At 57.3% G+C, this 21980-nt stretch overlaps 2 protein-coding genes across 2 annotated transcripts in view; one reads left to right on the top strand and one right to left on the bottom strand.

The window, feature by feature from the left end:
- Positions 1 to 36, bottom strand: part of ZHX3 (zinc fingers and homeoboxes 3) — a 51609-nt gene extending 51573 nt beyond the window's left edge. Inside the window, exon 1 of the mRNA XM_072879101.1 lies at positions 19 to 36. The gene's annotated coding sequence lies outside the window, so the exon portion shown is untranslated. The remainder of the gene's footprint in view (positions 1 to 18) is intronic.
- LPIN3 (lipin 3) lies at positions 6 to 20003 on the top strand. The gene is made up of 20 exons (XM_072879103.1): positions 6 to 288; positions 9957 to 10157; positions 10492 to 10587; positions 11373 to 11608; positions 11816 to 11923; positions 12362 to 12482; positions 12653 to 13079; positions 13939 to 14038; positions 14159 to 14328; positions 14405 to 14498; positions 14714 to 14783; positions 15389 to 15481; positions 15949 to 16007; positions 16280 to 16409; positions 16713 to 16861; positions 17021 to 17107; positions 18178 to 18330; positions 18649 to 18760; positions 18855 to 18958; positions 19088 to 20003. The coding sequence occupies exons 2-20, from the start codon at positions 9966 to 9968 to the stop codon at positions 19230 to 19232; spliced, it is 2646 nt and encodes an 881-aa protein (XP_072735204.1). The 5' UTR covers positions 6 to 288; positions 9957 to 9965; the 3' UTR covers positions 19233 to 20003.
- Positions 20004 to 21980: the final 1977 nt, after the last annotated feature.

Here is a 21980-nt window from a genome sequence, read left to right as displayed (position 1 = left end):
GGCGGGCGCGACACACACCGGCATCAGCCAGGCTCCATCGCCGGGCGGGGGAGGTGACGTCACCGCAGCCGGGCCGGGGCGGCGCGCGCGCTTGCGCGCGGCTCAGCTGGCGGCGGCGGCGGCGGGGCGGCGCGCGCGGGGCAGCGGCTGCAGCGGCCGCGGGCAGCGGCTGCACGGACCGGCTGCACGGACCGGCTGCGGGCAGCGGGGAGGGCGCGCCTGCACCGGCGTGCGCGCGCTGTGGGGGCGGGGCGGCGCCTGCAGCGGGCGCACGCGCCGGGGAGGGCGGTGAGCGTTCGCAGCGGGTCTGTGCGCCGGGAAGGCGGCGAGCACGGGGCGCGTGCGCTGCGGGGGGTGGCGAGCGCCTGCACCGGGCGCTCGGGAGGGCGGCGGGTGCCTGCGCCGGGCGTGTGCACGGGGCAGGGGGGTGAGCGCCGTCGGCGTCGGGGGCGTGCAGGGAGTGCGTGCCCCGGGTGCGTGCCCCGGGGAGCTCAGCGGGTGCGCGCACCGCAGCGTGCACCGGGCACCCGGGTGTTCGTGGGCTGCATGTGCCGGCGCTGTGAGCGGGGAGTGCCCACCGGACGCGGGGAGGATGCCGACAAGCGCGCAGCCAGGCACGGGGCAAGGGTGGCCTGGGCGTGCGTGGGCACCGCGGGCAGTGGGTGCCCCGTGCGTGCCGGGCCCCGCTCCTCAGCCGCGTCCCGTCACCGCCGCGACCTTCGGGCTGGGTGCCCCGGCCCAGCGCCTTGGCCCAGCCCGAGCCAAGCGGGCGGCTGCTGCCGGCTGCGGGAGCTGAACCGGCTCTGCGGAGCCTGGCCGGGGGCCGGAGGGGCCGTGCGCGCTGCTGGGGCGTGGGGCTGTGAGAAGGGCGACGGGTCAGGCGTGTGCCCCACGGGGACAGCCTCTCCGTGAGCGCCGTCGGTGCTACCGGGAAAAACCCGCCCGGCCGTGAGCAGCTCTCACACGGGCGGCTCTGCGCCTTGTGCCGGCACCGGCGGAGCCTGGCACGGGCGGTTTGGTGGCTGGAAGCGCCCTGCCCCGTCCCGTCCCGCTCCCGGCCCCCGGGCCCCCGAGTTTGTTCCGGCCGCCGGTGCGGGACGGAGGCTGGTGCGGGCCGGGGGCTCGGCGGGGCCAGCGGCAGGGTGAGCGGCTCCGGGCACCGCTGCGCTGCCCGGGCTGGAGAGGTGCTCTTGGGGTGCCCAAACCGCTGCACCCCCAGGGCCTTGGCAGCATTTAATAATAGCATGCTCTGAGCAGGTCAGGGATCGAACAGAGCACCAACTATTTTTTAAATAAAGTGTGGCTTGGAAACATCGTCTGTCTTGAAATAAGACACCGGCTTTGGACAAAAGATAAAAGATTTTCCAGCTGCCTAAATGTGCACGTCATCCCGCTTTTCCTGGATTCGGAGCTGATGGTCAGACTCTGCTCACAGTTGCGCTGATGTGAATATGATGTCGCTTATTTAAAGTTGTTGGCTTTAAAGCGTGGGTCCTGGCTAGGTTATCGGCAACTCGGACAAAAAAGCTAAGGGCTCTCAGTGCATTGGCGAGTTCAGAGACTTCATTTTTCAGAACCATTTAGTGCTCGGGGCTATCAGCTTTCCCGGTTTTAGAGCACAGCTGGATTTCTCTGCAAGCGCTGGCTCCTGGAGCCACGCGACTGCGTGGGAATTGCAGCTTTCTGGTTTTTCTTTTTAAGGGAGCTTGAACCCTTTGTGTTTACAGAAGAAATGTGAATTTTTAACAGGTCAGAAACTAGGAGCCAAATCAGCAGAGCATGTTTATAAACCAGAATGGATGGTTTTCGACCAGTCCTGCAGCCGTAATTCAGTTTTTTCAATGCTTGTGATGGGCAACCGAGGATGGCATTTCCTCCTCTTCAGGCAAAATGGCTTTCCCACCCACTCCATCACACGCCAGGCCAGTCTGATCTGATCTTTCTGGGAATGAGAAAGAAAAAAAACAAACCCAACACCACTGTTTTCCTGTTGTATTCCTGGCTCCAGGGCTGGCACTCGGAGCAGCTGGACCTCCAGGAATTGCCCCCATCCCCGAGGGAGCCGGACACCTGAGCCTTGCTCCCCGTGGCTTTCACGGGATGGGAGTTTCACCCCATCCAGCTGTGCTGCCTTGGTGCGTCTGCCTCTCCTCTCGTCCTGTTTTGCTGAATCACCCCTTTCACGAGCCTCTGGAGCTCTTTGTTGATCCGGGGAAGGAAATGGGAGCCCCTGCCCGGGGGCGGGAAGCTCTGCCAACCTTCCCTGTGCTCCCCTGCTCTGAAAAGACTGCTTCTCTCTCTGGGAGAAGGGGCCGTGATAACGGGAAAGCCCTTTCACATCCCATCCTCTGGCAGGGATTCCCAGGAGGGTCACAGTGGAGAGACGCCAGTCAGGGATGACAGCCCCGCCAGCAGCAGGGAGATGCTCCTGCCTGGCACAGGGACCTTGGACCTGCTGGGCTGATTGACAGCTGTCAGCCCCATGTCTGGATCGCCCAGCCCAATAAACTCAATGGCTCTGGCCATCTCTCACCTGGCATTTGGTGCTTGCAGCATCCTGCTCGGGTGCATGGCATTCAGGAAAAGGCATCTTTGCGTTTTGCATCACAGCCTTGGAGTTTGCTGGCACCTCAGGAAACCCCAGTGTAAGGGGGCTGCTGGTGCAGTTAAAGGACGGGGCAGGCCCAGGGAGACATGGGCCAGGCTAGTGGCCATCAGGAGATCGCGTCCCGGAGCATCCTTCCAGTGTGGGAAAGGGAGCAGGAGAACCCCTGGGTTCTCCCTGGGTTCCCCCCTGCTCAGCAGGTTCCCCCCTGCTCAGGGGTGGGAAGAGGACGTGGATGCCGCAGTAAGTGGCTTGGCAAGGTGGGCTTCCAGCTGTCAAACAGCACTGGTGTCCCCGGCTACTAGCTGAGCCCTGTGGCTGGAAGGATTGCTCCCATCCCAGCCCCAGCTTTGCTTGTCTGCCCAGCAAAGCGAGACCCTTCCTGTCAGCTCAGTTCCCCTCCTGTCCGGGAGAGCTTCTTGCTCCTCTGCAGCATCTCTGATGAGCTGAGCTGTGTCAGGTCTCAGCCAGTGTGGAGGCAGGCAGGTTGGCTGGCTTCCTGGGTCTCTCTTGCAGCCAGATCGTCCACCCTCCCTCCAGACATTTCACCCCAGGCCCATGAGGAAGCAGGCAGCAAGGTGGGGATCCAAGGAGAAGTGTCCCAAAGGACTGCGGGGTTGCTCAAAGATGAGCTGAAGCAGCTGGGAAAATCCTGGAGAAATAACGTGATGACTGAGGGAGGAGGCAAAACCCCCATCAACCCCCACCTTGGAGGCAGCCAAAGAATTGGCTGTGGCCTGGCTTGTCTGCAGCAGCTGTTGAAATACAAAGAGGGGGAAAAACAAGCCCGTCTTTGACACGGCTTGTCCCCTCTCCCACCCTGTGACTGAAGACACGACTTGTTTTTCTGGGACAGAGGAAAATTTAGGAGTCTCCTGGGCAGCGAGTGCCTGGGGTGCTCCCAACTGCCAAGTGGATGGATGGAGTTTTTCTGGAGAGGCGCTGGAAATGCTGGGATCGTGGTTTCCAGCACTGCTGGCTGGTGGAGGCACGGCAGAGCCTGCAAGGCAGCACCGAGGGGCCAGATTGCGGCCAGCCGTGCCGCTGCCCCGTGCGGGGTGAAGTCTGCGGTCTAAGCCGGGTGGGGAGTGCCAGGGATGCAGGATGAAAGCCGCCAAGATGGAGGCGGGTGTGAGCTTTGCTTTTCCATTGGAATGCAAGGAGCTGAAAATATTGCATCTTGGTTAACTAATAAAAAAAGCCGTCTTGTTTTGCAAAGGCTCATTGCAAACATCTGTGGGTTGTGGAGTTCCCAAAAGGGGGAAGAAACCTCTCCCTGTTGGAGCAGCTCCTGGGGGGAGGATGCAGAGGATGCACAGAGAAATTGGGGTGCTCAGGGTTACAAGCCCAGGGAGTGATGGATCTGCAGGGCTCACCTTCCAAAAAAAAGGAAGGGGGAGCAAGAGGGGGTATGAAAAGCAGCTGGCAGGAACCAAGAATAATTGTATGGCTTTGCAAAAAATTACCATAGCAATTAGAAATGCTTTAAGGTTTTTGTAGGAGAAGGAAAGAAGAGGCAAGTAAAACGCCCTGGGACTGGATTGCAGGGTAGCACAGAGGGAGGTACAGACATCACCAAGTGCGGCCATGGCAGAGCTGGGGATCTGCTGCAGGGATGCAGGGGGGGACGAGCAAAGCCCAGTGTGCCAGGAGCCGGGCGTAAGGGCCAGTGGGGAAAACCAGCTGAGCAAGGAGCCTTGGAGGTAAGTGATGGGGGAAGCTGCTTCTGCAAAGTGCCCGAGTGCCAAGCGCTCGCCCCTGTGTCCAGAGGGTGGGGGATTGGAGCCACGGCAAAGCTGAGCCGCCTGCGTGCTCGTGCTGGCTTTGCCTTCCTTCTCTGTGCTCACCTGAGGATGCGTTCAGCTGGCTAAGGAAGAAGTGGTGTCCTCTGCTGCAATGCCCTCTGCAGCATTTTTGACCAGGTACCAGGCATCTGCAGCCCAGATTTGTCCTTGCTTTTGGGTTCCAGCCCTGGGGTTTGTGTTCCAGCCCCAGGATTTGCAGGGTGTAAACCACTGCCCCGGGCAAGACCTGCTCCGGTGGCATTACCGAGCACTAGTCTAAGATGCCGTGACAAGGACAAAGCACCTGAGATGTCACATCCCGAGGTGTCTAGACTTAGGTTACAGCAGACTCCTTCCCCGCTGGGTGCGAGTGCCTGGTGACCTGGCTGTGGGGTTTGGCGGCAGCCGCCCGCCCCGAGCTCCCCGCAAGCCCTGCTGGGGTCGGGTCAGCTGCCGGTGCTGCGCAGTGCCAGCCTGCCTTCCTCGGGGACCGCAGCCGTGCCTGGCCACCCACAATAGCTGCTTGCAGTCCAATTTCACCGAGGGGTAGAGCTCTCAGAAATATTAAGCTGCTGGAAAACAGCATCCTTCCTTAGCTGGTTTGTTACAGCCATGAGAAAAGTTCCCGTGTTGGGTCTGGGACCTTGTGTCCAGGCTGTGCTTGGTGCTGTAGGGGCACAGGAGCAATCTCCGTGCCTCCCACTGCCCTCAACCTCACCAGTATGGCACAGCTGAGGAAACGGAGGCACAGGGGGCTTGCCTGGGAATGAGCAGTGGCATTTCTGCAGATCAACCCACCAGCTGTGACCAACCTGGGTGGTTTGGACCCTTTGGACCCGGGACTAAAGACATCCTAAGCAGCCACCCTCCAGCTTTGGTGCTTCCCTGCTCTCTCTGAGCAAGGTCAGCTCCACGAGTGATGGGTGGGAGAGCCTTGCGTGCACACCAGCAGAAGAGCCTTCGTCCCCAGAGTGCCGCCAGCTTTTGTGCAGACCAGGAGCCGCAGCCACTCAATACACATCACTCCAAAACCCAGCACAGAGGGTGCTGGGGAATCACCTTCACGGCGGGTTGGGTGGCTGCAGGGCAGAGCCCACACCAGCCACATCCCTGCCCTTGGGGAGTCACAGTCCAGTGGGAACCAATGCACTTTTTTGGGGGCACAAAAAACCCCACTGCCTCAGTTTCTTACCTGAGTTCACCTGGCTATTCCTGCGTTGCTTTCCCACTGCTGTCAGGCCCATTGAGATCTGGAGAGCCTCAGTTTTCTTAAAGCCTCTGCTTTTTTGTGCTTTTCTTTCAACTTGTGCTCTCTCTTTCTCATCCCACTGGAGATAACACAGGGCAGAGGAGCCTCTGGGGCTTGGCCACCCACTCCCTCCCTTTATGTCTTGTTAAGACCTCACTGTGGGCGTTGGTGGTGCCTCTGTAAAATGATGCTCAGTGCTTCTTTATGTCCCAAAGCTTTCCTAAGGCCAGGGGGGGAAAAAAAGCAAAAAAAACCCCAAAAGGCAGAAAGCCACAATGATGGAGGTGGAGAGGTGAAACAGGGCTGCAGGCAGGGGCTGCCAGCGTGCAGGGTACCTGCACCCTGGGACTTTGCGGCGCAAGGGAAGGGCAGGGAGGGCTGGAGGCTGGGAGAAGGGGAGGGAAAGCCACCACCCTGTGGTGACAGGTCTGCGGAGCCCCCAGGGCTGCACCCAGGGGTGCTCAGAGTGGGTGCAGCAGGCAGGCCAGGCTCCCTGTGGCGTAAGGCATGGCGCAGCAGCAGCCTTGAAGGATTTTGCAGGAGGGTGGGTGACGTTAGCTGTGTCCCAGGCGGTGCTGCCCCGGTAGGAAACGCTGCCTTCCCCTGCTTGCCCAGGGGCACGGGCTGGTTTGTGAAAGAGGTTTCAGTGTCCCAGTCTGGTCCCAGTCCCGGGTTGCACAATGAAATAAACTCACCCAAATTCACTCTTCCAAAGTTTGCAGTTATTGAGCGGTAGCTAAAATTATCCCTCAAAATCCCCCAAAACCTTGGGTTCTGGTGAAGCCTCATTCCTCCCTACAAGCACCACACACCAGCAGCTTCCACATTCCTCCCAGTCTGAACCTGGCCAAGGTGCACCCAACCTTACATCCGGGACCAATTAAGTGAGCAACACAGCAATTATCACCCTACCCACCCTTCGTGATCCTAGTCCATATGACCCTATAGCAATCCCTATAGCCCTACGGAGGAGGGAGAAATTAGCATCTGGCATAGGCTCCCTAGCAAGATACTTCCCACTCTGGACTGTCCTCAGCCTGGCCACGGCTGCATGAGGATGCTCTCCAGCCATTGCAAGGCAGCTTTTAAGGGGCAGATCTTTCCCAGAGCTGTGCGCTCAGCCTCTGCGAGCACCTTTTCCGGAGGGCTCAGCCTCCCCTGGGGTCCTGATAGTTCATGCCCTGAGGGGTTAAACACTGGGAAATCTGGTCTGGAAAATGAAAGAAGGACTGTCTTTGGAAATTCCAGCCTGGCATGTCAGGCTGCAGCGGCCTTGCGGGACGGTGGGTCAGAGGAGGGAGGAAGGGTCTCCGGCAGTGCAAGGCGGTTGGCAGCTCTGCCCGGCGCTGGTGGGGCAATCGGGCTGGTGGCAATGAAGCCCAGCTGCTCCGTGCAGGTGCCAGCCCCCTCCCCAGACCCCGCTCTGGCCTCCCGGAGCCCTCATAGGCTCAGCGGGAGCCACGGCCTGGGCCTGGGCGCTGCGGGAGACGGGGCCCTCCCCGCGCTCAGGTGAGAGGAAGGAAGCGGGAGGGAGAGGAGGGGCTGGGGGTGAGGAGCGGTACTGCTGGCCGAGAGCAGCTCCCGGGTTTCTGGGCTGGTTGCCCCACGGCTGAGGAGGAGCCGCGGTTCAGCAGCTGCCCAGGTGACGGGGAAGGTCCTGGGCGGTTTGCGGCGTGCGATGGACGGGGAGCGTGGGTGGGCAGGGCGGGAGGGGGGTGCTGCCGGTGGGTGGCCCAGCTTGCTGCCTCCTAGGAGCGGAGCAGGCTGGTGTTAGCAAACTGTCTGGCTTATTTTGGGAGGCTTTTTAGCTGGCGGGGTGGATGTGAGCTGTGTTGCCTCCACAGGGGAGGATTGCCCCCTTTGCCCGCTGCAGGAGCTGCGTGATGAAGGGCTGTGGCCCTGCTGTTTCTGGGGTTGAGGGGTGGGGATGCCCTGTTCCTCTGTAGGGTTTACTTGTTGAATGTGGCTTGAAAACCCTTTCTCCTGCCCTGTCCATCTATTAATCTCTCTCCAGAGTGTAATTTATTCTTCATCTCCCTAATGGACCTGCTCCATCCATGGTGGGGCTGAGAGCTGCAAGAAGTCTGAGCCTCTTCTCTCTGTTCCCTGCCTGTCTCCAGTTGTCCTGGGTGAAACCCACAGGGAGTTAAACTCACTGAGCTGAAAACTATACCAGAGCCATCCCCTTCCTGCTGCCCCGAGCTCTGGGGCTGAGCGGGACCACAGCAACGTGCAGGCAGATGCCTGGGGAGGGGACAGCTGTGCATTGAGGCAATGGGGCACGAAGTCCCGTGGGGGGGACACGGGCTCTGCAGAGGGGATGTGGCCCTGGCACTCGGCACTCGGCAGCGTGTTTTGCTGGGTGGCTGCAGGGCTGCGTTAAGCCCTTGCACTCTGTGTTAGCTGTGAAGGCGCTGCTCGGCGTGGGGCTGATCCTGGGGACTCTTTCCAAGCCCCCACCCCAAACCCCATGGGCCGTGCAAGTTTACCTGACCGGGATTTTCCCTATGCACTTTTCAGGTCTGTCTCAATGTATACCCTAGCCAGGAGCCCATCAGCACTGCCCTGGGAGCATTGGGGCCAGCCCAATTGTTCCTCCTCTCTGAAAATCTCCCCCTCTGCAGCGAGGAGCTCTCTCCTCTTTGCTGCCAGGCCCTGCAGCGCAGCAGGGAAGGCAGCTGGAGGGCTGCCCGCAACGGCAGCAATGCCTGGCAAAGCTGGGCTCAGCAGGTTGGTGGGTGGCCCTGTGACCCTGGCCCCGCTTGCAGCAGAGCTGATGGAGGCACCGAAGCTTCGGGAGCCAGCTAGCATTGCCCTCCCCCCCAGGCCGCCTTCCCGGAGGGATGTCTGGGAACGGGCCGGGGCTGAGCTTGTACAAAACAGATCAGAGAGGCTGGGTGCCTGCTGGGGCAGAGGGCTCGTCGGGTGGCACCTGCTTGTCCTCATCCCTTTGGGTAAGGAACCAACTCTCGCCAGCCGCCCCTTGGGTTGGGTGTGTGCTGGGAGCTCCTGGGGACACCATGCCATCAGCTGATCGTGCTGCCAGCCCAAGAGGTTTCCTTTAGTTCATCCGTGGTCATTCTGAAGTGGTCATCCTGTGTCCTCACCCTCTCCTTGGGGCAAGGTGGGATGCAGAGCTGGCAGCTTGGGAAGCTGGGCTCAGCCTCTGTGGTTCCCAGCCTCTGGTGTGATGCGCTGACACCAAGACCGTTGTCCTGCTGATGCCGAGTGCTGAGCAAAGGGAGCAAGGGGCGGCTCTGGCCCAGGGGCTGGGACCAACACCCAGCACCCTGACACAGATCTGCAAGAAAATACTCCAGGGATTTCAAGGCGTTGACCAGGAGGCAGCTGCCAGCAGCAGCCTGCAGGAAGGGGGGCTGCATGAGAGCTATTTGGAGCCTGTGTGCCAGCTTGTGTGGCTGGAGGCATGGCTGCGCTGTGAGCCCCAGCACGGACCACGCGAATCTCCGGCTTTGCAGCCGTGCCTCTCCGCCAGCATGGCAGAATTGTTTCTACACGGGGAGTGAGCAGTTGGAGGATGTGAGCAGGCAAGGGGATGAGCAGGAAGCAGGCAAGGCTTTCCTTCCACATGTTCTTACTAATGAAAACCAGGAGCCATGCAACCTCGGAGTGCAGCAGTGCCTTGTGAAAACCGCATTGCAGAGCTGCCCGGGTGTCCTCTGGGCAGCCCGGCCCCTCTGCTGGGATTCCCTGGGAAGGTGGATGACAGCGGCAGGGGCCAAGGCATGGAGACCAGGGAGTTCTGGCTTTAACAAGGGCTGTGTCTGGCTGATTCAGCAATGCCTAGGTGTGATGCCTTCCCCTCCGAGTGGAAAACGTTAGGTTTGGACTTTGTTCAAAGTGAGCATGTGGTGTATGCAGCAGCTCCTCAGAATTCCCGCCTCTCCGTCCTGAGTTTTTGGGGTTTTTTAAGGGCAGGAGGTCTCCTGCCGACCAAATTCTTGTTTCAATGGGATGTTGACAGCTTGATTGCAAAGTGTTGCTGTGAGGTAGTATTTGCCCTCCCAAGGGGCAAATATGATGGTGCATCCCAATGACAAAGGTCTCTCTCCTCCAAGCTGGGTGCAATAACTAGTGCTCTGGCTTCTGTCCTGTTTTCTGGTGCTCGCAGAGGCCCTGGCTGATCTCCATCGAGGCCCTTTGTGTGTTTGCCTCAGTTTCCCTAGAGGCTTACCTGTCTCCATGATGGGGCTGTGTTTGCAGCTGCAGAATGACTCTCCTGGAGTAAACTCACGCTGCATTTAGCTGCTGGAACCCTTTTTCCCCACCTGAGTCTATTCCTGTCTCTCACTTGCAGTCTCACACAATGAACTACGTGGGGCAGCTTGCTGAGACCGTCTTCATCACAGTGAAGGAGCTGTACCGAGGTCTGAACCCTGCCACCCTGACGGGCTGCATCGATGTGGTCGTGGTGAGGCAGCCCGATAACTCCTTCCAGTGCTCCCCCTTTCATGTGCGCTTTGGGAAGCTGGGTGTGCTGCGCTCCAAGGAGAAGGTGGTAAGTGGTGCCTGCCCTGGGACTTGGCTTCCTCTCTGGTGCCTCCAGACCTAGGATCTTCCATAACCTGTGGGTTATGGAACTTTGAGGGAATGGGAGCCCTGCTGAAAGGGGTGCTTGCCAATTTTTGGAGGGGATGCCCCAAATGGAACCCGTCCTCTTCCAGGGAGGACTGTGCTTCCCAGGAAAATTGGGAGAGATCCCTTGCCTCAAAGGCTGGGTGGCTGTCAGCCCTGCGAGCAACCCCAACCCATCCCCTCCCTGGGAAAGTGCCTTCCTGTATGCTGATGGGTGAGTGGGTTCAGACGGACAGGCTTCTTCTGCCCCTTGCCAGGTTGACATTGAAATCAATGGAGAGCCTGTGGACCTGCACATGAAGCTGGGTGACAATGGAGAGGCCTTCTTCATCCAGGAGTCGGAGGAAAATGAGGTTGGTGATGAAGAGGTGCTGCTGGTCTGTGTCCTGCTGTGACCACCTGCCAGTGCAGGCTTGCAGGGACCAGGTTTGGACTGCTCTTATTCCCCAGGGTGACTCCATTATCCCCTCTGTTTTGTGTGTCTGGAAAGGTTCCTACTCAAAGGACCTTGTAACCAGTGTGGAGGATCTGGACAGTGGAGCACCCTGAGGAGGGAGCATTAGACCAAATATCTGCATCCCAGACTGTCCTCCTGCCCCGGGCATGGCTGCCGGCCAGCCAGGCAGATATCTTGGAGCTTGGCCTCTTGGAGGAATCTTGTGACAGGGATGAGAGGGAGCCAGATGCTGTGGCAGGCTGCCCGCTTTACTGGGAAGCGGGATGAGACTAGTTGTGGCTTCCAGAAATCTTGGCAGCTCTCTCCCAAGCTGACTTGTGGTTGCTGCTAGCTTGGGCTGGGTTTGAGAGCAGGGAGAGGGCTCTAGAGCTGAATCCCATTTGCAGCCTTTGTAATTCTGGTCTCGTGGTGCCATCTCCTGCCTGTGTATCCTTGCTCGTGTTAAAGATGTCATTAGCTTGTGGCTGGATAACCCTGGTTTTTGGTTTGTTTTTTTTTTTTTCTCGCATGTTGCATGTACAAAACCTTTCCTTTTGGGTCTAGACACAAAACCACCCCCAAGCTGAGGGCTCGGTGGTGTTGGTTGTGCTGGTGGTCTATGTTGCATAGATGAGAGCCATGAGCTGCCAGGCTGGAAAAGAGGGTGCTGGAGCTGATGGGCTCTTCCTGTCCCCGTTGCAGGGCAGCATCCCGCCCCGCCTCTGCACGTCCCCCATCCCCACGGAGGAGAGCCCGGACGATGCTGCCCAGCCCTCTCACGGGCAGGAGGCCTCCAGCCCTGAAGCAGCCCTGCGCAAGAGGAGGCGGCGCAGGAGGAAGCCCAAGTGGAAGGAAGTGTCGGACCCCAAGTTAGACGGCTGCGAGGAGACCAAAAGCGAGATGTCCGTGGAGGAGCTGTGCAAGCTGCCAGCCCCCAGGTGAGTGGCTTGGTCTGGGCAGGGTCGAGCCTGTAGGTTCGCTTGGTGATGCCCAGCAGTACTGGAACGTGGGGACAGTGTTTTGAGTTGGACCCCTCCTGTGGAGTAGAAAGCCAGTGGAAATGGTGAGGTTGAGTACTGCCAGCTTTCCAGGCGAGGAGGCTGGTGCCTGAGAGTAGGATAACCATCCTCTCTCCTCCTTTTCAGTGATCCAGTGTATTTCTCCTTTGCTGATCTCCCTGAAGAAGAAACGGGGTCGTTGCAGTCCCCAGAGATACACCCTTACTCTGACGGGGAGCTGGCCTCCGTGGACAGGTACCGGGCAGAGCCAAGGCGATCTGCCCTGCTTTGAGAGCAGGGGACGTGCCTTGTGGCGGGGAAGGTGGTAAGGAAAAGGGATTTGGGGACGTCAGGAGAGGAGGGTTTTCCTGGCCTGATATGGTGTGGCTGGAGGAAAGCTTGGAGCCGATGAGGGACACTTCTGGCCGTGGTCACAGATGCAAGAAGCCTGCGTGCACAGGGCTCTCCTGCCTCTGCTGCTGAGCTGCTTCTGGACAACTGGTGGCATAGCACTTTGCTTCCTTGGGCCTCAGCTTCCTCATCTTGCTCGTTTGTAAGCAATAGTCTTATGGGGCAGAACTGACTAGGGGAAACCAACCTTATGTGGTTCTTGGCTCTAAATGTCCTTGCAGTGATAAGAAAGCATGGGGCTGTAGGGTAGATGAGGTCTGACATTCACTTCTCTTCTTGTAGCCCTACCCTGAGTCCTCCATCTTCTCACAAAAGTGACTCTGAGCTGGAGATCAGACCGCAGGAGAGTTTTGCTCTAGGGGCTGAATCCCATGTGCAATGGACCTGGGGAAGGCTCCCTCAGGTGAGTCCCTGCTCCTGCTCTTCCTTAGCAGCTGGTGGGAAGGGGGTGTCTGAAAGGCCTGCAGAAAGTGGAGGAGGCTGTGGCCAGGCAGCCTTAGAGGAGTTGTACTCTTCTGCCTGATGCTTTGGGCAACTTCCCGTCCTCAAACCTGTTCTTCTCCTTTCTTTGAGGTGAATAAATCGGAACGAGTTGAACCAGCCAAGTCCACAAAGACCTTTGCCACTGCAGCAACTACTGTCTCTGCAACACCAGTCCCAGTGGATGAGGCAACCCACCCTGTTGCCACCTCTGAAGGTCTGGGAGGAGGTCCAAGCCCAGCGGGACATCAGGGCACCCCTTGTTCCTCTGTGTCTGTTGTTGAGCCAACACCCGCACCCTGGGATGGGAATGGCCTCCCCAGGCTGAAGGACGTCTCCAGTGTCAGGGGGGCAGAGAGGTTGTTGGAGGCCACCTCAGCACCACAAGAGAAACGGGAGGGAGGTGCGAGTGTTGTGCCAGAGGTTCAGCCAGATGTGGAGCCCTTTGAGGGAGCTGCTGCTCTGAGGCAGGTGGGCTCAGAGGGCCCCAAGCCCCAGCTGGAAAGCCAGAGGAGACAAGGTGAGTGGGTGACTGGTGCTGCTGGAAGCGGTGTTTGAGCCTGCAGATGTATCTGACTTGGATGGGGGGCTGGGTTGTTCATTCAGTGTAACTCCTTCATGACCGCACTGGGTATTCAAGGTGTGACATACTTGCTTTGCCCTCTCCATGTGCTACCAGCTCCTTTGCTCTGAAGAGACGTTCCTCAGGTTTCCTCCTTTCAGTGACCACCCAGCTCCCCAGGAGGGCTTTTTTGCCTTATCCTTTCTGAAGTCCATCCTTGAATGTCTCTGTTTTTGCATGCTTAGAAGATTTCTCAGCAGTGTAGACCATACCTTAACTTGAAGTGTCTGGCAGCACCTGGCCTGATTTGTGTCTTCACCCTGAGCATGCCAAGTCAGGTGGAAAATCACACAAGGGTGAAGCATGCATATGTCTCCCTTGACAGTGTAGTTGAGGACTCTTACATTGTTACTTGTCCTAACCAACCTTACTCTTCCAGCCAGTGTAAACTCCGAACAGAATTGTCTCCCTGAAGAAGAGATGCTTGGGATTCCTCATTGTACAAAGAGGGAGGTCGAAGTGTTGTCTTGCATGGTGCTAACTTCAAACGGCACCTTCAGATTGTCATAGCAGAACATAAGCAGGACTTGGACAGTCCTTTGTGTCCTCTTGGCAAGTGGTCTCATGCCAGTGCAGGTGCCTTGACGTACTTCTGTTGCTGTTGTTTTAAGGCTGCTTTTCAAGTAGGAAAAGAGATGCCCTCTTTATATGATAAACGAATAAGATGGAGGAAAATGCTGTTAGCTTTCTCAATACATGCTGAGATGGTTGGAAAAATGATTCCGCTAAGCTCTCTCCCTTCTGTCTGTGCATCAAGGATCCATCAAAAGAAGTCCTCACTTGGGTCCCAGTGACATTTACCTGGAAGACCTCTCCAACCTGGATGAGGAGCAGGTGGCTCTCTATTTCCCCAGGAGGTATGGGTTGCCCCAGCTGGCCGAGCTCAGACCTTCTTGAGCAATTCCCTTACAGCAAAGGATGGAGGTACGTCTAAAGCTATTGCCTGATGTTGCCGCTGTTTCTTCTCTTGCTGGTAGTGGCACAGAGCAGAGTTCAAAGCCTGTGGCAGACCCCAGCAACCCTCTCTGTGTCCAGTCACCATCCTACTTGCCTGCCAACAGCCCCATGGACTCTGACTCTGATTTGATGCCCTCAATTGCCCTGTCGCTGTGTGGAGGCCTGGGGGGCAGCAGGCAGATCTCTTGCGGTAGGTGGGGGGGGAATCTGCTGTCCTGAAATCCGTTATAGACACCAGTGGCATGACACAGCCTCTATCCCACCAGAGAAGTTCATGGAGCACCTGGTCTCCTACCAGCAGTTTGCTGAGAATCCAGGACTCATTGATGACCCAAACCTGGTGATACTGATCAACAAGAAGTGAGTGGCCTGCTCTTCCTGCAGCGTCATCCCAGGATGACCAGTGTGGCCCCTTTGTCCCTACAGAAATGCTCCTGTAGGAGTGTGACTCCGTCCCAGACTCCATCCCGCAGTAGTTGTGAGAGGGGACCTTCTGGCCATGCTGCAGGATGGTGATCTGGAAGCAGTCCTCATTCCAGGAGTGCTGATGTTCCCATCCCTCTTGCTTCTTCTAGGTATTACAATTGGGCAGTGGCTGCTCCCATGGTCCTGTCCCTGCAGGCTTTCCAGAGGAACATTCCTGAGGTCAGTGGCACAACACATTTACTGGCCATGCTTCTCAGCAGGGCTTGAAGAGTGCAGTGGGGCTGCCAGAGGCCAAGCTGCCCATCCAGGGCTTTGCAGGCAGCCTGGGGCAGAGCTGAACATCACTTCAGCCTACAGACCCTGAGGTCTGTCCTTTCCCCCAGAGGTACCTCAGGGTGGCTTTAGATACCTGGGTACCACTGATGCCTGGAGAGCAGAGATTTCCTTGTCAAAAATCTCCTATTCTAATGGTTGTATCTGTGCAAGGCTGGCCAGGGCCAGGGGCCCTGGCAGTCTGCAGGATTTGGGACTGCATGAGCCTGCTCCAGCACTCTGTAGACCTGGCTGGGATTGTATGGAATAAGGCATCCAGATCTTTTTGTTTGTTTGTTTTGGGTTTTTTTTCCAAGCTGCACGAAGGGAACAAGTCATTGTACCCTTCACCCCAAAACCATCTCAGCTCAGAATGTGTCAGGAGTTACACATCTTATCCTGTGAATAATTTTGCAAAGGAAACCCTGCCTGGACAAGGGTCTCAGCCTGTTGGCAGCTGAGCCTCCCTGGGCTGAGGACTGACTTCATCCCATGTTCTGCCATGTTCACAGAGCACCATTGACCGACTGGTGAAGGAGAAGATGCCCAAGAAAGGCGGCAGGTGGTGGTTCTCCTGGAGGAGGAGAGAATTCCCAGCAGAGGAGGTCTTTGCAGTGGCGGCTGTGACAACAGTGTCCCCATGGCACAGGAGTCATTCTGGTGGCTGGCAGGGGTGGGGGTAGGAGAGCAGCAGGGTCCTGGGGATGGTCTGAGGCTGAGTATGAGAGCGGCCAGAGGGACCTGGTGGCAAGCTGACTTCTGAAGGCTGTTGCTGTCTCCTTAGGTCTGTTAATGCCTGAGCAGTGTTAACCAACGTTACCAATAACTAGTAATGCAGTAACGTGGACCTTGTGCCCCTCATGCTACAGCCCAGGCACCACGTGTGCTTGCTGGTCTCCTTGCCCCATCACAGCACCAGGTTGTGGTTCCTCTTCCATGTGCCAATGTCATCATGAAGGCAGGGGATGCATTGCCACCTCTTTTCTGGTGTCACTGCTCCAAGTGGCAGTAAAGCAAAGCAGCCCCTGCTCCTGCCCCCTGAGGTGCTAATGATGCCACTCTCTGCCCGCAGCAGTCAAGGCCAGGGAAAACCAACGTGGGGACACTGCAGCATGACTCCGCTCAGCAGAGGTGAGTGCCTCCCTCACAGGTTGCCTTTAGGAGTCTATGCATGCTCTTGATCTCTTCTCCTCCTAAATGACCAGTTATTCCCAAGTCTACCTAATGTATGAGGGCAGAAAGCTCTCTTAAGGTGCTGGCTGATCCTGGTTCAGCCAAGCTCCTCCATGGCTGCTTCCTGGTGGGTGGATTTTCCTGGGTCCCCTCCAGATATCCCCTGGTGCTCATGGGGAAAGCTGTGGTCTGCAGAGTAAAGCCAATGTGCTCTTTCCTTGCTTGTGTAGGCAGGAGGAGGAGGTGTCATCCAGTGACGATGAGCCCTTGCACCCCGGGGACATGTTAGCAGTGGATGCCCCTGCAGAGAAATCTCAGCCAACCTACAAGAAATCCCTGCGGCTCTCCTCCGAACAAATCGTATGTACTTTACTCCTCCTCCTCCACTGCCTGCTTGCGTGTGTAGGGGTGAGACAACCCTTCAACAGGGATTTCTCTACTCCTGACCTCATGGTTTTTATAGGGCATATAAGTATTTCACCCTGGGTGGCCACCCTGTAGAGGCTTGGGGTCTCTGGTCTGGCCAGGTGGGCAGTCTGGTCTCTGGCAAGCCTTGGACTGGTGTGAATCAGTGCTGGTTAACGGTTGGACTGGGTGATTTTAAAGGCCCTTTCAACCTAAATGATTCTATGGTGTACCACTTCTGTTCCCCCTCTGCCACAGGGAAGGCTGAATCTGCAGGATGGCCCCAATGAGGTGGCATTCAGTGTGACGACTCAGTACCAGGGCACGTGCCGCTGCGAGGCCACCATCTACCTGTGGAACTGGGATGACAAGGTGGTGATCTCAGACATCGACGGCACCATCACCAAGTAAACGGCCTTTCTCCCACCCCACATCCCTGCTGCCCCCCATTAGGGGAAAGTATCCTTTCAAGGCTTGCGTAAGCAGCAAGGAGGGACCACAAACCACATCATCTTCTGGATACCCACCAGGTTGGATCAGCCTAACCTGGTCTCCTTTCCTTTTAGGTCGGATGCTCTTGGGCACATCTTGCCGCATCTGGGAAAAGACTGGACTCATCATGGGATTGCTAAGCTCTTCCACAAAATCCACCTGTAGGTATTGGATCAACTGAGGCCAAGGGGAAGCGGGAGGATGATGGAGGAGAGCCTGAGTGGGAGTTAGTCAGAGCTCCTTACTCACTGATGCTGGCCCAAATAGCCTAATTTTCTGCTGTCAGTGATGGCTGATGCTTGCAGTGCTGTCTGGATGATGTTGGGGGGTGAAAGCAGGGGGCTTCCCCTGGGCGCTGGGAGCAGATGCTTGCATTGCCTTCCCTGGGAGGAGCATGTGTTGGTGGAGGCTTTGCTGGGGTGATGAAGCTGAGCGCTGAAGGAGATGAGATGGCCCAAGACCACACCTGGGAGGCCACAGGCGCAGCCGAATGCTTTTGGGTCGCTGTGCAGCAGTGGCAGAGGGGTCCAGCCAGCACTCCCAGCCCCGTGGATCGGTGTCGGCTGCCTCTTCCCATGGCCCCAGGGGACCGACCCGCCGCGGGTGCGAAGCTGTCCGGCCTCCCGCTCCGTCCCTGGCACCTGTGGCCACTAAGAGGCACTGTGGGCCCGCGGATGGCTCGTCCCGGCCTCGGGGGGGGGACACGCGGGGCTCCCGGGGCCGGGCGGGTGCGGGTGCGCTGCTGCGGGGCTGGGGCTGCCGCCGCCGGCACCTCGGCTGCCTCCTGCCGCCCCCGATCCCGCCGGAGCACGGAGGTGCCCAGCCAGCCGAGCTGGCCGCCTGGGGTCTGCAGGGGCTGCGTCCGGCTCCCCCAGGCCGCAGGCAGCCTGGTGTGAGGAAGGTGCTGGCCTGGGGGTCCCATCTGGGTGCTTGGGTCCCACGCAGCAAAGGGTGCTTTGCAGCCGGGATGGGCATGCGGCTTCTGGGAAGGGTCTGGAGGGTGGTACAGGGTCCCCCTCCAGTGCCACTCCCCAGCAGTGAGGCAGGTGGGGATCGGGTTTAGCCTGGGTCCCTGGGTGAGTGAGTCACGCTGTTTGTGAAGCCACCTTGCTTGCTGACGGGGCGAACAGGTTTGGGCTTACGCCAGGCACTCAGCCTCCTCCTCTTCGGAGGAGCAGGAGGATGCCTTGTGCAGGGCACAGCTCGGAGGGGTTCCCTGCGCTCTCTCTAGGAACGGCTACAAGTTCCTCTACTGCTCAGCCAGAGCGATCGGCATGGCGCACATCACCAAAGGCTACCTCAAATGGGTCAATGAGCAAGGCTGTGCCCTTCCCAAGGGCCCCATCCTGCTCGCCCCCAGCAGCCTCTTCTCTGCCTTCCACAGGTACTGCGTCTTCTCCTCCTGCCCAGCCCTGCACCTCCTGTGCCCTGGGGACGGCACCCCCCTTCCCCAACTCGATGCTGAGGGATGTCGCAGCCTTAAACTGCTTCTGGCCTCCTCGGTGCAGGATGCCTTTCATGGGAAGCAGCAGGGGAACTGCCTGCCTGCCCTCCCTGGAGCTTCATGGTGAAGCTCCTGATGCACAATACCTCTCTTGCCCTTCAAACCACTTCTCTGAGCTGGGGACAGCCTGGCTCCCCACAGTCCGGGCCAGCTGATGCCACTCTGACCTCTGCTCTGTGCATGTGTCTTGTGCTGTAGGGAGGTGATTGAGAAGAAGCCAGAGGTGTTCAAGATTGCCTGCTTGATGGACATCCAAAACCTGTTTGCCACAAAGCTGCCCTTCTACGCAGCCTTTGGGAACAGAGCCAATGTGAGCAGGTCTCCTGGGGAGGAGGGAGGGCTCAGGCTGAGGTGGTGGTGGTGCCTTCCTGCACTCTCATGCCTTGCTGGCCTTCCTTGGGCAGGACGTCTACGCTTACAAGCAAGTGGGCCTGCCAGAGAGCCGCATATTCACAGTCAACCCCAAGGGAGAGCTGATCCAGGAGCTCACGAAGAACCACAAGTCAACGTAAGCAACCTGCTTGTTCTTCAGCATCTTTGGGTTAACCTGGGTTTAACCCAGAGAAGCATCTCATGGGGTAGAAAAGCAAACAAACCCCCAATGACCCCAATGCAACTTCTTTCTTTACCTCCCTAGGTACGAGCGGCTGTCGGAGCTGGTGGAGCTGATCTTCCCTCCCCTGGGACAGAGTGGGAGCGCTGCTCTGTTGTGTCCAGAGTACAGCCACTTTGCCTACTGGAGACCTCCACTGCCTGCCGTTGACTTGGATGCCTTCTCCTGACACTGCTACCTGTGGAGACCTGACCCAGGGCTCTCCTGTGCATCCTCTGCCAGGACTGGATGCTCCAGATGCATCTCCTCCTCCCTGTTTGCTGCTCAGGCATTTTGTACTTCTAATACAGGTCATGGTCTGCACTAGAAACACTTCTTCTTGGGGGCTAAGGGGGGTAAGAGGGAGCTCTGACTCTACAAAAGCTCTATTTACTAAACGGATATTCCTATAAGCTGGATCTTTTCTTAATGTTCTCAACACCTTTAAAGCCTGGCTTTTTTTAAAGGTGGTGGTGGGTCACTGTCTTATTTATTGATGAGCCTCTGGCATAGCTATTGCTACCTCCAGTATGACCAGTGTTCCCAGACTGTCCGGCTACCTGCAGTTTGGTAGCTGATGGAGTGAAGCTGTCCTGTGACATAACAACTTGTTAAGGTGGATGGAAGCTGTTGGGGTTTTGAGTATTCTTCACCAATAGCAATAATTAATAAATAGTGCCTTAATCCAGGCTGCCTCTTGTCCGCTGTAGCCCTGTGCACAGAAGCGGGAGCCAGGCTTGTGTCCTTTTACAAAGATGGTTGGGATTATTCTGCCGAAGTGCCCTGCTATGGGCGTCTTGGTGGAGAGGGGGGCAGGACCTGCAGCTTCCTGGGCCTGTGGAGCAGCTGCACTAAAAAAGGATTTTTTAAATTTTATCTTATTTTTCACCTACTACCTTCAGGAAATGCTGCAAAATTGACTTAATAGAGGAAACAAACTCTGTCCTTATGTGTGTATGCATGGGGGTGAATCTCTCCTGTGCCGGCAGCCTGCCATGATCTCGTGCCAGGGCAGGAGCTTATTCCTGTGCCCCTGTATTGGAGTGTTTGAGGAAAGCTCAGCTGTCCTAAAGCAGGGTTGGGTTGGGGCTCAACCGGCCTGTCCCCATGCTGCGTGGGGGACTTCTCTGCAACCTGGTTGCCAGCACTGCTGTGTGTTCAGCCAGCCTCCTGCCCCTGCTCTGGGGGCTCCCAGCATAACATACAACAGGCACGAGCACTGCTGGGCTCCTTCCTCCAGTCTGGCGTCCAGCTTCTCCTTCCCTGACCACTATGTGTGAGTGTAAATCATCTCTTTCTAGTCTGTCTACCTGCCCCCTCTTCTTCTCTAAATAGGCTCTGTGCTCTAACTCTGGCTCCCTGTCTTAACCCAATCCTGGCGTTATGCTGCTTTTCTGAAAGCCACACAAGTCATTTTGATCCTGGAAACCTCAGCAAGAAATACTTTATTTTTTTCCTTTCCAGTACAAACACTTTTTTTCAGCTTTTAAAATCTGAACAAATGTACACGGTTTTAAAAACAATAAAACACAGCTTTTTAACAAGATCAGTTATCAACTGCCTCGGAAAGCTGCCCGTGCAAGGACGGCTGCACAGGCACCACCTTCTTCCCTCTCTGCAAGCAAAAAAAAAAAAATAAAAAAATGCCCTATTTTATACAAAGTTCCTTTCACTCTTTAAACATGAATAGCTGAGAACTGAAATACAAACTGTCCATAGCTTCAAGTGACTAGTCAGGAATAGTCCAAACATAGCACCATTTTCTGGAAGGTCAGACTTCTTCCTTGTCCTAGTGTTGTTACGGCCAGTCCCAGCTGCCCCCGTGCTGGAGGAAGCTGTTGCTGTTCAGCTGCTCTCTAACCCAGCCCTGGCCTGGGCAGGGGTGAGCCTGGCCCTTGGCTTCATTTTCTCTTTGGTTGCTGCAGCTCTTTTTCTCCCTGTTGTGAGAGGATGGGGGGAGGCTTGAGCAGCATGCTCTTGTGGGGTGAGGGCTAGCTTGAGACTCCTTCTGCGGGCTGGGGGGGAAAAAATAGGTTTTGTTGTCTAAGAGCAGATTTTGCAGGATGCCCGAAAGCAGCTGGAGAAGTGCCTCAGCAGCTGCAGCGTAGCTCCAAATCAGCAAAGCCCAGAGCAGCAACAGTGGATCCTGGCGCTGTGAGCACCCAGCAGCCTGCGAGCTGGTGGGGGTAAGCCTGGTCCCCTCTCCCTGCTCGTACAGCGGATGGCCCGTGCTCCTCTGGGGAAGGAGCTTTTACGGCATCAGGGTACCACAATGCAGCCAACTGGACTTGGTGATCCCTGTGGTCCTCCCCAGCCTGGAAGCATCTGTTTCAGGGAGCTTATCCAGATTTTATGGAGGAGAAAAGGCACCCAGATGCATCTCTGCTGGGAGTTGCTGCTGCCCTGTGCTGGTCAGAGCACAGAGCCGCTCCTTTGTGGGGCGGGGGGGAACTGTGGTGCAGAAGAGCAGGAATGACCTGGTGAGGGTGATGGGCACTGGGTGGGAGATGAAGGCTAGCTGGTGTGGAAGGGTCCATGAGCTGCAACGCTGAGCTGATAGAAAAATATGTTCCTCTGCTATAAAGTGCCAGAGCTGGTCAGATAGAGGCTCTTTAATTTCCTTTTCATCCTTTCTGGTAATGAAGTCCCTGTTGGCTGAGCAGCGGAGGACACCCATGCCGGGCTCCCGGGAGAGGCGGGTTTTGTGTGCATCAGCTGCAGCGTCCAGGCACCAGCTCCGTAGGGCAAGGCTGGAGTTGCTCAGGAACACGTACAACCTTTTCCAGCCTGCCTGTTTGTGGGGAAACCAGAGTGACCTTGGGTGAATCACTTCAGTTTGTCATTCCCAGACTGAGCTGAAGAGAGGTCTCGAGAGGTCTTCTCAAAAGTGCCCTGCCTCCCTCCTCCCTGGGGGTCCATGTCAGTGTGGGTCCCCAGG

Source organism: Ciconia boyciana, chromosome 14, assembly GCF_034638445.1.
Source record: "Ciconia boyciana chromosome 14, ASM3463844v1, whole genome shotgun sequence".
Taxonomy (NCBI): domain Eukaryota; kingdom Metazoa; phylum Chordata; class Aves; order Ciconiiformes; family Ciconiidae; genus Ciconia; species Ciconia boyciana.
Note: the sequence above shows the minus strand (reverse complement) of the source record. Positions and strands in the feature narration are given on the sequence as shown.

Bases quoted from the DNA above. Each gene is read 5' to 3' on its own strand.
- LPIN3 (XM_072879103.1), top strand. From the start codon at position 9,966: ATGAACTACGTGGGGCAGCTTGCTGAGACCGTCTTCATCACAGTGAAG. The intron at 11,924-12,361 runs GTACCGGGCAGA...CTCTTCTTGTAG, and splicing joins GAGCTGGCCTCCGTGGACAG to CCCTACCCTGAGTCCTCCAT. The intron at 12,483-12,652 runs GTGAGTCCCTGC...CCTTTCTTTGAG, and splicing joins CCTGGGGAAGGCTCCCTCAG to GTGAATAAATCGGAACGAGT.